Source organism: Anopheles merus, chromosome 3R (assembly GCF_017562075.2).
Source record: "Anopheles merus strain MAF chromosome 3R, AmerM5.1, whole genome shotgun sequence".
NCBI lineage: Eukaryota > Metazoa > Arthropoda > Insecta > Diptera > Culicidae > Anopheles > Anopheles merus.
This window is the reverse complement of record NC_054084.1, coordinates 41078526-41095169: the sequence shown is the minus strand read 5'-3', so window position 1 is coordinate 41095169 and position 16644 is coordinate 41078526. Positions and strand designations below refer to the sequence as shown.

At 43.9% G+C, this 16644-nt stretch overlaps 2 protein-coding genes across 7 annotated transcripts in view; one reads left to right on the top strand and one right to left on the bottom strand.

Moving 5' to 3' along the window:
* The window catches only part of LOC121597596 (angiotensin-converting enzyme), a 76776-nt gene that overhangs the window by 39024 nt on the left and 21108 nt on the right, over positions 1-16644 (bottom strand). The gene's annotated exons all lie outside the window — the stretch shown is intronic.
* LOC121597603 (skin secretory protein xP2-like) lies at positions 5262-7890 on the top strand. The gene is made up of 2 exons (XM_041923479.1): positions 5262-5356; positions 6098-7890. The coding sequence occupies exons 1-2, from the start codon at positions 5345-5347 to the stop codon at positions 7133-7135; spliced, it is 1050 nt and encodes a 349-aa protein (XP_041779413.1). The 5' UTR covers positions 5262-5344; the 3' UTR covers positions 7136-7890.

Genomic DNA, 16644 nt, shown 5'->3' with positions numbered 1-16644 from the left:
ATATTTACATTCGACTCGAATACAAAAAAAACCTTCAGCTTCTACACCTATAATAAGCACCTAAAATATGGATAAAAAGTCCTTGCCGTTATTATTACCTGTACCGACACAGGCTCACCACCTTGACAGATGCCATTTTTTAGCCCATACAACAATCTTAACTACACTGACCCACTTTGACCGCTTTGAGCTCTTGTTCGATCCAATTGAATCTTCCACCGGCACTATGTGAAAAGCATCCGATCGTCACGATCGCCACGAACTGGCAGCAAATGGGATGAGCGGTTTAGCGACACAACGCAGCTCGAGCCAGTTTCCGATTGCAATGTCACTGGCATGACAATTTCAACTCACTTCCATTAGGATGAAACACGAGCGTACGTACAGTCGGTGACAGTAAGCGAAAGTGTGAGTCGGCAAGCACTGAGCGGTATTCCTGCAATAAAAACGGCACGATAGCACTGTTCTCTGTGGCCTTGGTAGTCTGGTGCATTGTTTGCAGGCCATTGCAGGTGGAATGGTTTCTGGGAGAGGGTAGGGAATTATTTTTATTTAATTTAACGCACCGTTTTATCGATCGCGATAGGTTCAATAATTGAACTAAGGTTTATTGAAATCCAATCGGGGGTTTCCCGTAGAAAGCGGTTTGGCTTTGTGAACTGAGCCGATTCCAATTGTAAAATAAAATAAAAACTTGTGAGCTCTTATACTTTCTTATCGCTATCGGTGTGCTTCTGCCGCACAATTACGAAGTCGGAAGAAAACCGACCAGCGAACGGTCGGGTTCGTCGCTTGCCGAACCATTGAAGTCTTGCGATGCGCTCTCGATTGAACGGGTGACGCTGTTTGGGGAAATTGTACGTACCCTCGCGTGGTCGCATCGTAACGCACTGACCAATGGAAGGAGGGCGGAAGAAGGAGAGTGCGAAACGCACGGAAAATGTTTGTTGTTTTCCCACCTCGCAAACCGGGTGGTTGTTTTTCCACCGCGCTGACCACCGCTGGTTGCGGTTATGTGGTCTCTGTGTGGCACCATATGGCACTTCACACGCGATGTAAACTGTAGCGACCGGTAGAGTGTGTAGGTTGATTGGTAGAGACCTCGTGCTTTTCGTGTGCAGTTTTTCCTACATGCTGGGAGAATTTTCCCACAAAAAAGCGCAAAAAAAAACACTGCTTGCAACCAATGACGATACTTCATTCCGGGGTGGTGGTCATTCGCAAGCGTAACCCGGTTATTACCATTGAACCGAACGACCATCGACAACGCGACGTAAATCAACCAATTATGTGAGGCTTGTTGAGCTGGTTTCTTTGAGTTTTGGCTCGTTTCATTTTCATGAGTCTTCCGGTTTTGACCTGTGCTGCGTTACGTTGTAACGTGTACTCGAAACCCAAAAAATAGCCCAGATAAAATCAAGCCTGCACTGAGGGCTTTACATAATTCAGAGAGAAGCTTGCGCTCTAGAACTGTTTAGATACAGCGAAAACGAACAGCTTCATCCTCCATCGCTGCTACAAAGTTCTGTATAACGCCCCTGAAATTCTCACCTTTACTTCCTCTTCCGCTTGACGAGACAATAGTGCAGAGATTAATTCCTTTGGGAATGGGTGGGTGGAATTAATTTAATTTAACCATTTAATCGCTATACACTGGTTCGTCTTCAACGAGTGCTATTGCTACTCAAAACTAACCGCTTAAAAGGGAAATAAATTGGCAGAGGGATTATACACTGGACTGTCTTTATTTGGAACCAGTTTTAGGAATTAATGTATACATTTTTCACACACCAACCCTTTTCTAGATGTAATATGAACACTTTTTAACGGCGTATTGTATTATACCCAAACACAAACAACTGTTATGCAAACAATCTTTGTAGCGGCAAGATTGAAACCAAATATGAACGGCTGCACTGGGTTGAACCGGCAAACCAGTTTTTAGGTTTTATAAAATGCAAACACCCCTAAACAGTCATTTTGATTGCTAGCTTCTTTACGTCTCAAAATTGCTCAACAAATAAGTAATTTAATCGAACTTACGTGCCCACACAATTACCATTCCGATTAAATCGCCCAAACGCGTGCAATTATTAACACCCTGCCAAAAAGCCAGCAATCAATATTGCGCTGGGCAACCGCCACTGTCCAAATAAGCTAAACAGTTTTATTTTCCATTTTCCACTGATGATCGAACACAACGATTCGCCTTGTAGCTCACAGCCCAACAGCCCCAAACACCGAAGGTCAGCTGTCGTTTTCATCTCTTGCTTTAGTGCCGATTTGTAATGCATTCGCGGCTGCCGAAAACGAATTCCGAAACCAAAGCCTTAAAGTGCAAAGCTGCAGGGATGTGTCGCAAGCACACCGTGTCTTTGCGGCCATTCCCGGTCCGTGCGGCAATTTCTGTGCCAGCTGCCATGCAGCGTCCTCCAACGCGATACGCTCCACGCAGGATTATGCTTGCCTTCCCTGCCTTCTTTTGCCAAAGAGCCCTCCAAAATAAAAAGAGAGCTAACTGATGGCGTCTTGTGACCTTGCCGGCCGGAGGTGATCTGATGTGATCAGCACGATCAACTGACGGTTTTTCACTCCCACTCTCCCGTTGTGTGGCAGGATGGAAGTACGGCTGAAATGACACGAGCGTATGGTGCGAGATGATTTCTAATTTTCCAACACTTCCATCGGTTTCATATTGTACGCGAGGACTGTACTGTAATAAAAAAATACACAATCGCACACACTCACACACACACACATACACACACGTTCCTCCGCACAACAATAGCTTTGGTGGAAAAGTGAACGAAAGTCTGCCAACGTTCGTCGAAATCGAGCGAAATTGGCAAACGCACTCTTAAACAACACGGCCAAAACACACATCTGCTAGTTAGCTAATGAGCAGCTAAAGATTATCGGCGCGGCCGTAACATGAAGGCGGTGTTTCGCGGCACTTGTACGACACATTTCGGTGCGTGGTGCTGGAATCGTCACACGAGTGCGGTTACGCTCATGGCTACGTGATGGCATCGTTTATCATACGTCGCAAGCGATTGCAGTGCGGCGATAGTGAGCGAGCGGAAAGCACATTACTTGCCAAGGATTTTTAATTAGCTAGTACGGGGACGGGTGATGTGATAATTTGAATGACGAATTAGGAGAATAAACCTGGAAAGCGTTACATGTGGTAGTGTCTTTTTGAGAGGTATTTTTTTTGGGTCGTTTACTTGGCCCGATGTTTCATTTACGGCGTGAAAAAAATGTCAAAGTGATGGTATTTATCCTTCAACAGATTTTTTTATTTTTATGCACGAGTCTAATCATAGCACATAGCATAGCATGAGCTGCCAGAAATTGTCACTTAAAATTTTATACATATTCAATACTATGCATTCATAACGATAATTAGATATAACAATTTATAACTATAAAAGTTTGCATAGCAGGTCCTTGTGGATTATGTTGAGTAAAAGTTTAACAGTCCTTTGCTTGGTTATATTACACCAATTTACTGCTGAATTTTGATCGAATAATATTCATATATTTTTACTCCTGCGTTATGAATCTTCTGTTTATTGAGTGACATAACTTATGAGTCCCCCATGAGGAGTGACCCCAAGTTATTCTTGCGCCATGAGTTGAATTCATTCGAGTTACTCATTCGTTGTACGAACAACTTGTTCTGCGGGGAGTTGTTTTTGCATATAATCGCTTAAGTAGTACGCGTGTTTTTAGATAATTTATTTTTAATTCAAATTGAATTATTTCCATTATTTCCATTAGCTAGAGACACATATGAATTATTACCCATGGCACTCTTTTTCCATTAGAGGCACTTCATTAGACATTCAAGAAATACCGAGAAGTTATTTATGTCAGCTAACGATTTTTCCGAATGTTCCAATGATTGTTTCTACCATAGAACCAACAAAAAAATATATTGCGCATGCCTAGTACCTTTTTATATCTACTTGTTGTACTTTCTATACAACCTAGTAACTTATCACATCAAACAGTCATGTAGAGATGTGATACCATGATATAATCGTCAACTGGAACGGCCTAATAATAAGCCCGTCACGGGGTAAGCCTAGAATGGACCATCCATTCGTAGCAAGGACTGACTATCCAGTTGCGTGATACTGAATAAGTCTCGAAAGCGTGTTCGCATAGGACGTTACTCCAAGCAGAAGAAAACATAATTCTATCAAAGGGTGTTATCATTGAAAGAAAGAATAATAACAGTATTTTTAAAGTTGTGATGATTTTTCAATTCTTGTTTCTTGATTCTTGTTCTAACCAAAGAACACATAAAGAGCATTATTAGAATTTCTTTAAAATTACCTATTTGAACAGAGTATGTTTTAACTCTATGCTGATGTCAAACTTAATATTTAAAAGATCACTAGCCTGGTAATGTTTCTGTGTAAAAACTTTTGCTCCTTAGTTGTTTTATTGTACCTCGAATTAATAATTTTTTGGCAAAGTTGAAGTCTTTTAAAAACCACGATCAAATAATCCGTCTCAGCTCACTATGAAAACAGCATCGCCAAAGGTTCTGTACCTACGTTATGTTTGATTGAAAACTTTCCAAACATTTTGACCATCGTAAGCGTGTAGGCCAGTTTGTTAACAGCTCATTCCATTCATGTTTCACATCGATTCATAACCCTTTACTCGCCAACTGCACAGAACCGTGAAGCATTCTTCCGCTATTAGCAAGCTTCCGCCCACGGCACAAAGCAATGAACAACCCGAAAAACCAACAACCTCAGACAAATGTTGCAAGCTAAGAATAGACCCAAGAACGACAATGTCTTCCTCGCATAATTACCCAAACCTTCGGAATTGTTTCCGAAAAAGCGCTTCACCTCAGCCAAACAGTTCAACGTACGTACACAAGGGAAGTTCTACCCATTTCAAAGTGCTTGGGCAAGGGTTTCGATAGTAGGATCACTACGTACCACTCACCATTCACAAACAACCGCACAGAGCGCAGTGGATTGAGTATCCGCTGGAGTGCCACCGGTATACTAGTGAACACACTCTCCCGCCCCGCTGCGAGTTACCCCACGTACCGACAGAAGAGTGGGGACACCCGGGTATGGGCCCGGTCGAGCGAATCGCGATGCCACCGCGAAAAGCGCGCCCCCAGCAAGCCCTCAGCAAGCTGGAGGGGAGAGACACGCGAGTGAGTGAGAGTGTGGGCAACGCATAGTGTGTATCATAAAGTGGCTTTTGTATAAAAGACGTTTGCGACCCACCAACATCATCCAGTATCTTTTTGGACTCTGGTATTCCAGTATCCACCGTACAGTGAAGTACAGTTCGTAAGCGCATCACAATGAAGTCTCTGGTACGTGAGCATGAGTTTGGGTTTTGGGTAACATTCGCAGTGGCTTTAAGAGACAATCAAATCATACGAAACAAATGTGGCTAGTGTGCTCGTGTGCGGTTCGTGTCAGGACTCGAGGAAGTCATGTATAAAGTGAAATTCTCGTACTCGGATATGCATTCAAAATAATGCTAAAAACCGTTGTGTTTGATGGTCCAAAGCAAGGATATGTCCACTAAAAAAGACGTGTGCAATAGTGCGAGCAACTTTGCCCCCTATGTGTGTGCACCCTGGCATCATATGCCAGAGTGATTTGCATGCAAACTGCAAATTGGAATCGCATTGGCACACTGTCGCAGTTCCGCGACTGGTTGGTGAAACGTGTTTGACTCCTTCGTGTGCATACATCGGGTCGAACTTCACTTTCGCAGGGATCTTTTTGTTTTTGCTGTCGTTGCTTCAAACCCGTGCCTTCAAACAAGTGAAAACTAGTCCACTCCCTGAATGTGGCAGGCTTGGGGTGGTGGGTTTAGTATGATCACTTCCGCGACGTCTAATCGATAGGAAATTAATGGAAATGATAAAAAGAGGTGGAAATTGATTCACGGTTCCGTAACGGCTCTCGGCATCTCGAAAAGTCGCTTAGCTTATCGTGACGGTCGCTTTCGATGGAAAAGTTCGCGCGGCTGCTGATGTGCTTTTTTGCAATTCATATCTAACGCATAATGTGTGCGCTTCTCATTCCCTTTCCCCCACTACCAGGTGTTGTTGGGTTTGGCCACCCTACTGGTCTTGAGTTCGGCGGCCGAGGAGAAACAGCAGTCTGCGGCCCCAGAAGCGAAACCAGCAGCGGAGGGCGAAAAGCGCCACGATAAACGTGGTCTGTTCGAGCACGACTTCGGTGGACATGATTTCAGCGGCCATCATTTCGAATCGTACGCCCATGGCCACCATTATGATCTGCATCCGCACCACGAGAAGACGCTGACCGTCGTCAAGAAGGTCCCGGTCCCGTACCCAGTGGAGAAGCACATCCCAGTGCCAGTGGAGAAGCATATCCCGGTCCCGGTGAAGGTTGGAGTGCCGAAGCCCTACCCAGTCTACAAGACTGTCCACTACCCGGTCAAGGAGATCGTCAAGGTGCCAGTGCACGTCCCAGCCCCGTACCCGGTTGAGAAGAAGGTCCCGTACCCAGTCCACGTTCCGTACGATCGTCCCGTCCCGGTCAAGGTGTACGTGCCCGCTCCCTACCCAGTGGAGAAGAAGGTCCATGTCCCGGTGAAGGTCCATGTCCCAGCTCCGTACCCAGTTGAGAAGAAGGTCCCGTACCCGGTCAAGGTCCCAGTGCACGTTGAGAAGCCGTACCCGGTTGAGAAGATCGTCCACTACCCAGTCCATGTGCCAGTCGATCGCCCAGTCCCGGTCCATGTTGAGAAGCCAGTCCCGGTCCCGGTGGAGAAGCCAGTGCCGTATGAGGTCATCAAGAAGGTCCCGTACCCAGTGCATGTCCCGTACGATCGCCCCGTGCCGGTGCACGTTGACAAGCCCGTGCCAGTTCCGGTGAAGGTGCCAGTCCCGCAGCCCTACCCAGTGTACAAGCACATCCCGGTCCCGGTCGAGAAGCACGTCCCCTACCCGGTGAAGGTTCCGGTTGAGCGTCCAGTGCCGTACACCATCGAGAAGCACATCCCTTATGAGGTCGAGAAGCCAGTGCCGTACCCAGTCAAGGTCCCGGTTCATGTCCCAGTGCACCACCATCACGAGCACGAACATGTCGAGTACGAACACCACCATCACTAGAGATAGCACGCATTAGCATTGTGATAACCATAGGAATACCCTTCTCCCTTCCTTCCCACGACAATTGAAACCTCCATCCCAACTTCCTTTAAGAAGAAGCAGCAGAAGAACAACAAAAAACGACTCCCAAGTTACCTCCCGGTTAGTGTCCGGTTACGTAATAGCTAAGTGAATTCACCAACCCCATGACACAAAACATGCCACACCATTCACTGCTAACAAAACACAACATCAAACGAGACACAAATTAACCGTCCAAAACCGTTTTTTTTTCATACTCACTCGATGAGTGGTATCGATCGTCGATTTCAGCTCGATTGATAAGCATAATGTTAGTGTGTGGTAGCAACGCATGCATGCAAATACTGTGTCAGCATGTGGTGACGCAGAAAGACAGTTAGAGCAAGAGAGAGCGAGAGAAAGAATGAGAAAGATGATGAAACATTTCATAATTTCTTCGTCAAAATCTCAACACATCAAACTTTAAATGCGAAACGCGCGCCCGCGCTAGCAAAACGCGGTCAGACAACGAACCCGATTCGAAACCACGAAATGCTGCGATTGATGCAGCTTTATACATATATTTTTTGCGCCTGACAATTGTTAGGATTGTTGCCCGGTTCGAGAGCGAAGAGGAGTGTGTTATGCTATGGTCGAAAAGACTTAACCAATATGAAAGCTACGATGAAAGCGGAAGAAGTGATAAAACGAAAAGTCGAATAAAAAAATGAAAATAAAATCATTGTTGAAACCAAGTCGTCTCCAGCCTTTCTGGTGTTTGTGTGTTTATTGTTTTTTTTAATTGATGTCCGAAAAGTTATGCCATTTTTAAATCTGGGTCAAGCAAGGAGGGATTAATTCATTTCAAAAGAAATTTAAAGAGATGTTGCAGAAATGTTAAAGAAATGTTAAAGCTTATAATAGCGTAGCCGTTGCTTTAAAAATACTTCTTTAAAATACAACAAGATGCGAGTTTTATGCGGCTTTTATTCAATTAAAGCTGCTATTAATATTTAGTCAAGACCAGTAGGTCACTATTGTTGCTTCCACACACCGAGGGCAAGGGTTTCCATTTACCAAAAGGCACACCCACAGGCCCGTTCTCTCGGCTCAGAGTTGCCTTCGCTTTTGATCCTTGCAGTCGATTGTTTCATCATTTAGCTCCACTTAAACCTATGATCGACAGATTGCATGCATGATTCAGTGCGGTTTGAAAGAAATGGTTGAGCAATGCTAAACCACAGAGACCTTGCACCATCCGCGAGCCCTGGCAAACAACGGAAGGCACCCGTCCCGAGCCCGCCTGCAGACTCACATGAACGTTCTCATACAGTGTTTCGATCCAGTTTCAGATCGATCTCCGCCAACGATCGCAATTAAGCGTCACCGCGGTGTTGCGCTAGCATTTCCTTTCTGTTCCACCGTATGCAAGCAAACACCGCCGTGCTAGAACCACGATTTCGTAACGCATTCCCCGTGCGACCCCGCAAGTCGCCAGGTGCCTGCCCTGGTCCGGCTGGCTCGCCACAACATGTGTACCATTATGCTCACGATTTAGCATGTTGTGCTGCAGAAATATGGCTTCCTGGCCGCCGGTGCTCCGACAGTCCCGCTAGGACGGCTACCACTCCATCACGATTCACACGATACACAGCGGCGTGACATCAGAACAACGAGGAGCGTTTCCCTTTCCCCTTTCGTGGCTGATCGATTCCTTTCGATTTCATCGGAAAGGAAAAAAACAATGTGCTATTCTTAGTGTGCTGCTGCAGGCTACATGTGATGATCTTTTGGAGGGTGAATTGGAGAATCTTAGTGTAGTCCAGTCGGAGTGTAGCGTCTAGTCGTGTTTGTAAGAGTTTGAAAGGAAAACATTAGAACGTGACTCTGTCTATGCCGGACTTTGTTGATGTTGGAGGTGAATTGATGGGAGGTGATGAAAAAGCCAATGCAATATGAAGCAGCTCTGTTACCTTGACTAGGAACTGGTTCATCTTGTTCTGGTCATTTCCACACGTCTGGTAATTTATGGTCCAAGATGTTGTGATCGTGGACACATTCCTATGCATTAGTGCAATTATTTCGTTGTATGTTGGATTATTGGAATAAGAAACATTGTAAATTTTTAAATCATTTATTTTTATTATTTAATACGAAGAAAATTATGTTGAAAATTTAACATTCTTGAGTAAAATCCTATTTTGATTTGTATAAAAAACACCATAATTTAACTGGGAATATGTTGCAAGGGTAAGAATCCAATGCTTAGATAAAATTAATTTATTGGTTGATGAATGCACATGGTAAAATACTGTATTTTCTTATTTCTCAAAAGAAAATTTTGTTTGAATAAAGAGAGTAAATAAAATAAGTTCTAAATCATTTATAAACTAATATAAAGTTCCACCATCATATTCGTTTCTCACTTAAAAAATTGCGAATTGCGTCGGTTTAGCAAAGTCTTTCTAATTAAACTAAAAAAATGTTTGGTTGCTCACGTGCTCCAATTCAAATTTGAAAGCTGAGTGAAATATTTCATAGCAAAAATTTCATTGCATACCACGCGTTGCAGTTTGCATACATTCAGGCTGCTTAATACATTTCATAGTTTTAGTTTTAGCACAATACTTGGAGAAAGTACAGTGATGACAAATTTAAAACTGATTTTATATTTTGGTTTAAAAAATGTGTATTTTTTCAAAGTTGCATGCTCTAGAGCTTAAAACCATCTTTAAAATTCTATTAATTCATAACTAACTAAGCGGAAACCAGAAGATTCAACTCATTCCCATTCAAAGATAATAATTCTCTAATGTATTTTCGTTTTTTCCCACTAATTTTTTAACCGGCATTTTGACTCGCTTGAAACATTGTGAAATCCCTAATTAGTAATTTGTAAGAATATAAATAGTACATTTTTAGTAGAAAAATTGCTAAAAAAAATAAAAAGCTTCAGACATGGCTTTTCCGCATCCTAAAAATGTATCTGGCGAAAATGTCTTCAAAAAACCTTCACGATTAACACATTTGCATTTTTTTCATTTCTGGAAAAAATGGCTGTAACATTGTTAGTTTGAATTTAAATTTATTAAATAATTAAACAATCTTTAGCATTAATCGTACATTATGTACAAGCCTAATTCATCTACTCAAACCCAATTACGTCCGCTGGACTGCAGCAATACTGGCCAGGAGAAGTGACTAGTAAGCTGGAAAAGGTACCAGCGTTGATGAAAACCATCTGAGTCATTTGTATCTGCGCCTCGGTCTCTGCTTCTCCCTGTTTCTCTATCCTTTTTGCTCCGTATCTCGCACACTCTGCCATGCTATCGTCCAGTGCGGCATGCGATCATATTTACCTATGATCGCTCGATGGTAATTGCATAATTTATGATCACTGCCGCAAGATTGTATTTCACGCCAGCACCATACGTGCGGCAGTACGCGGATCGATCGGTGCTGGGGCGATTGATTGATGGGCGTTATTTAGAGGACTCGTGTCATTATTACAGACAGCATTTTACCTTGAAGCGAATCGATCGTCAGCCCGGTTTGGTGGAAAATGTTTTTCTTAGTTTAAAGCAAAACGTTCAACAGAACGAACCACTCGTTCGAGCCTGATCTGCATGTGCACGGCAGCTTGAGCGAGTGCAACGGGCATTTGGATTGCACGGGAAAGCTTTTTCCTGCTGGACGGCTGTTACACTCACTCGGTAAACACATATGCAACGTGAATCGATGCAAAAACCACAACCTTCGTACGGGATGAAAGTGAATGAACGAGTAGAAAGATCGCACACGCGGTAGCACAGCATTAAAAACATGGCAGCACTGTTGTGGTGGGGTTTGTTTGTTCGTATTTGTAATAATGACTGCATTCGCACACAACAGAGATCAGAAGAAAAAACCGGGGCGCCATCAGCCATCACTCTCCTTCCAAACCACCCCAAACCACCCTGCCATAATTCGCACACGGGGCAGCTTTGGTGGATGATATAATCGAACATTTAGAAGAGCACATAATTGTCTATCTTGCCGTCAGGTCGTCAGATTGGGCGTCACTAATCGATACCGAGGCCGGGCAAGTGTTTGCAGGTCCAGAAAAGGATTACGAGCCCAAAAACGGTCCCTTGCGCCGTACCTGTTCGTACTTTTGCATGGGTTTTGTTTCACACCGGAGGGGCCATTCTGTGGAATGGGGTCGATCCGCTGGTCGGCATGATCCCGGTGTGCGGTAGCTTCGGTTTGTTGCTGCACCTTACTCTCTCACTCTTTCCTCCTCTTTTGATGCATTGTGTATAAGCGTGTGGGGAGATTTCGCAATGAGCGGTTGGATTTGTTGTGCAGTGTGGAAAAGGAAAAAAATGGAACGAATCGAGAACGGTTACGGTTGTAAAATTTCCTTTTCACCATTAAGAATCTTGTTTGACGATTGCACCCTCCTGCCCGACTATGGTCCGTCTTTCTCCTCTCTTTGATGCAATGCCCAGTTGTTGCCCGGTAGGACGTTTTCAAACCCGTACTCTATGGGGAGGCACACTGCTTAAGCGAGAGTGCGAGTCAAATGGCCACCCGGGACGGGACGGGTTCGCAGTTCGCGAATCGTTAGATAATTTTGTGTATGATCTCTGGCGCAGGTGCCTTGGCTTATGTAACGGTGCTCCTGCACCGGTGAGCAAGTACGGACCGCGTGTGTATGCATACCCGGTCTCTTGATGCACACTTGAGCGTAAATGACGTTGCGAGCGTTTGGCGAAAGAAAAAAAAGGATACCGAATGGATGCGTGAGAATGGCATACAATGTCACTGGTGCGATGGAGCGTGTCGGATTGTGGGACGTTTCGCTGAGACAGTCACTAATTGGGACCTGGGCAAATGTAGATCATGGTGAAAAGAATTGGCCAAGAACTGTAAGGGCTTTTAGCAAGTGATGTCGTTTGAACTAATTACGCAAAATATCTCATCAAGTGGGTTAAGCAGCAAGTGTACTAAGAGATCAATTGTTAAGATCAACGTTTTGTGAATGTAGCACACTTTGTGATTCAGTTTTTAATATTTGTTTACCATATTCCTATTCTAGCCAATCATATTAAATGAAATTGGACTGCACCATACGGACCAAGGGGCGTATTATTTTTGTATTTGTAATCCAAAATCGATGCCATATTCTGATGAAAATATAATTAACCAATTTTTATAGCTGTTGAAACTAATAATCGTTTTAATGTTTCAGCTTTTGATGAAAAGGTTTTATATTTATTTTTTCAATACTCAATATAATTATTTCTTACTAACTGATAAAATTACAAAACATAAGGTAGATGTATTATCTTCTTCTTCTTTTTGGCTCAACAACCGTTGTCGGTCAAGGCCTGCCTGTACCACTACTTGTGGGCTTGGCTTTCAGTGACTTATTGATTCCCCCATAGCAGGATAGTCAGTCCTACGTATGGCGGCACGGTCCATTTGGGGCTTGAACCCATGGCGGACATGTTGTTAAGTCGTACGAGTTGACGACTGTACTATGAGACCGGCGATGTATATACAGTATGTATATACTAATAGCCGTTTGCTGTTGCAGTGTTGTAGAATAATGTAGTTTATATAAAGTGTTTTTTTAATGCTCTGAGTTTTGAAAAACTAAACACTTTATTGTAAATAAAACTCAATTTATTTAAAAAATCTCAGAACATCTGTACTTAAATGACATGACACCATCCTTTCGAATGTTTTCTTTATCAAAACTCTTTACAATTAAATCAGCGCACAATGATGTCACGATAAAATTAGAAACACACACGCAGCACGTCGAAAGATGATAGGCAAAGATCTCGATAATCAGTAGATAGCTTGGATGACTCAAAATATATTTAAGAACACTGTCCTGACAACTAATTTTGAGCAGCTGTAAAACTGAGTCTTAAGTCAGTCTCTTTGAAAGTCTACATCGATGTTAAAGATGTTGTAAATTATGAAAAATGAAGAGTTCTTTGCTATCCTACGTTGCTGCTGTGTTTTTTTAAGTATGTTAGGTTTAATAATTATATAATTAAATAATAATAAAAACTTCAAAAATCGAACAAAGCTCAAAACAACAATGTTAATAGAATACTATAGTCAAAATTGCATTTCAGTTGCTCAACACTGTACATGCGTTATGTAACGGACGCTTCCTCCGAACGCCCACTTTTATCTGTTCGAGCAAGGCAGCTGTTTGATAAGCTGCACAGATCCACCGACAGCAGGAAATTCGACAATGTGCGAAAAACCGGCCCCACCCATTTATCATTACGTACCCGTATTTCGCTACACTCCATTCACTGTTTCATTCTCTCGAATGTATGTGTGGCCTCATTTTGCACACATACACAGACACATCTATTTTTCGCACTCACCGATGCTCGAACGAAAGCCGATACAGTTTTCCTGCTTATTATGGTAAAACGAACGAAATGCCACCGGGCCTTTTCCCCTAACCGTTTTTCTATCGTGTTGGGTGGATAAAACCGATCGGATCGAACATTGCTTGGCGCGAGAATTAACTAACTTTCTTGCCACAGGACTTTCCCGCCTGTCGTTTACCCATAAAGCCGGCGGTCGGCTAATGAATTCGATAGTTGAACGAATTTCACCAAACGCATTGATCGAATGAAAGACGCCGATTTCCTGTCTCAAGTTTGCACCACCGCGTCGCTACGCAAGCAGCAAATATTGCAGCGTCGTTGTAATGTGCTCTGTGTGTGCGCGAGCGAATGTTTTTCGATTTTCCTTCGCTTTTCTTTTAATCGGCTGTGGTTTAATTTATAGCAGGTGCGGCGGTGCAGTCGTGCGATAACAAAAAAATGGGTGGTCGAAACTGACTAGACGGGGCCAATTTTCCACCATAAAATCAGCCACTAAATCCAAAATCACGGGCCTTACCAGCGAGTTGGCCGGAGCATCTTCGCTAGCTGCTCACCCGTTCGAGGTGTAAAGCGAACAACAGCGAAGACTATGTTACACCGTTGACAGTGCAGCTAAGAGCTTGAGAAAGGCAGCAAAAGAGGGGTCGCCAGTAGTGGTGGAGGAGGAATAGGAGGAAAAATAATAAATTTAATTGACTTGCGATGCGTTGCGTGAGTTGCTTACATCGAATCGAAAAGTGTGCTTCGACAATTTGTGCAGATACAATCGTGCAGTCACTTGAGCAAGTTGAAGGAAAAGAGATGGGAAAAGATGCGCAGCGAAAGGGTGATGGCAATGGAATAGAGTGGGAGGGAAAAGCTTTTTGCTTTTTTTTTTTGGTTTTGGTTCGTCGGTCTACAAGGGATGTCCATCGTCAAGGCAACAGCCGTACGAAGAAGAGTTACTAATTCTTACGGACAATCGATGCTGACCGTGGTGTAGTGATGAGTGTGGAAGCATCATCTATCTGCATCGAGTAGTGAAACCGCTCAGCCGTAGCAAGTGAAATTTTAGGCTGACCTTTGTCAAGGAGAGACTGTTGATTGGACTATAATCTACCGGATGATTTTTCGAGGATACGTCTTAATTTTAGTTTTTTTTTTATGTTTTAGCTTAACTAAGTTAAGGTTTAAAACGATATTTGGAGAAAGTAATTCATTTTTTGACAGCTATTTAAAAAACCTATTTTATAAATCATCACCTATCACCTACAAAATTGCATGCCAATTTCCTGCACAAATTCTCCACTCAGTGAGCTAAAGGACTGTTGTAGCGGTCATTGTTTTATGTAATGATGCGGTGGGGGCATAAATTCGGTCACTCGATTTTTGAGCGAAAACAAACAAACAGAAAAGAAAAACCGAGCGGAAACCACATTACTCAACCGCATCAACCGCGTGTGTGCACGTGCGGTAGTGCTGTGGGATTTGATGTGTACCAAGTGCATCCGTACAGAGACAACGGTCGTATAGCAGAGGTGCTACATTTCACTCATTGATCAGATGACCCACTCAAGGTTGTCCCACACCGACATTTGAAGGACTTGTGGAGAGGAAATTCGTAACAAATATTTTATTGAATCACACAAAGAAAAACAAGATGCTGCAGCGATCATTGGCACAAAGCATTGGCGCCTGGCCAAAATCTGGCTTAAAGAAATTAAAGCTTTGTTGTGGCACTGTTTTTACTATATCACTCTCCCTTTTTTTCATTCTACGCTAGCATTAGTTGCAAAACCCCAAATCGCATCCAAAACGCTGTCAATCATCGACCACGCCACGATGCTACACAACAACCCACCATAATCCCTTTTTGTTTACGTAAGCCCAAATAATAGTAAACATTGGCCTACAGCCACCACGTCGAAACGAAAGACTTCAATGCCCGGGTCGCAACACATGCCGACCGAAAAGCGACGAACCCTACCCAATTCATCACGTCGGTGGGTCGCCGGTGGTTCCATTTCATGCCATTGCTCCAAATACTGATCGACCTAGTTTTTTGTGTGTGTGTTTATTTTCTATCTCATCTCAGCTAGCGTTCCCAACGGCGCTAAGCATGGCACTAGGCATTAAGCAAAGGGAGGGAGGACAGACTTTGCAAACACGGTGCCGCGCCGTTCGTCATGTCGGGTAGGCTCTCTAGTGCCGTGTGCCCACAGCTTCCAATCCACTATTTTCCCGAGGCAATTGAGGCTAGGGAAGGTTTGACGACAGCTCTTCGCAGCAGCCGATGCCGTTGAAACGTGAAATGTAGCTTCGGTGCCGTTCGGGCTCGTACAAACGTATCGATTAGTAGCTTCACAGCCCCTTCCGGTGCGGCACGGGTGAGAGATGTATCGCAGAGATGGGTACATTGTGCAGCTCATGAGCAAATAAGAACACATAAAAAATCGAGTTTTAAACAAAAAAGTAAGAAAAAAACACAATTAAGAGCAGAACTAACAAATTTATCTACGTCCTTACATACTATGCCTTCTCCTTTGCACACACTCAACACTCTTGTTTGTGGAATTGCATGGTAGGAATGCATTTTTTCCGCCACTTCTATTCGCCCACCGTGAAAAGTGAAAGCATAGCAGGTCAACGCCATTTGGCCAACTTACCTAGTGTCCGGCCCGGTCGTACGTCGCACGCGTGCCCTACCACTGGGGCGCACGTTCATTATGACTTCATGGCTTCATGTTGCCCCCCTCCCTTGCCATCTCGATAGTCTCCCCGACATGATAGCATGCCAGCGATTGACCTACGGCCGACGGTAGCATAATGTGTGCCAGCCTCTTTTTTTTGCGTCGATTTTCTCACTGTTGGGCCACGGTGCGGCCTCGAAAAAAAAACAATACTGATCTTGCAGGCAAAAAGACGCTTCGTCGACAAGGGAGATGAGGTGGGCAGCACAACAAAATAAGTATTGCAAGAAGTAACCACACTAGCGCCGTCCTGCAATAGCCCCCCGGGCCGGCGGATGGCCGCATGCTGTGCGTGCGCCCTCCAGGACGGATGGGAAAGGTATAAAGCCATTAGGCGTGCGGGGCAATGAAGAGTGTTTGGCTGGCCGAGCCTGGG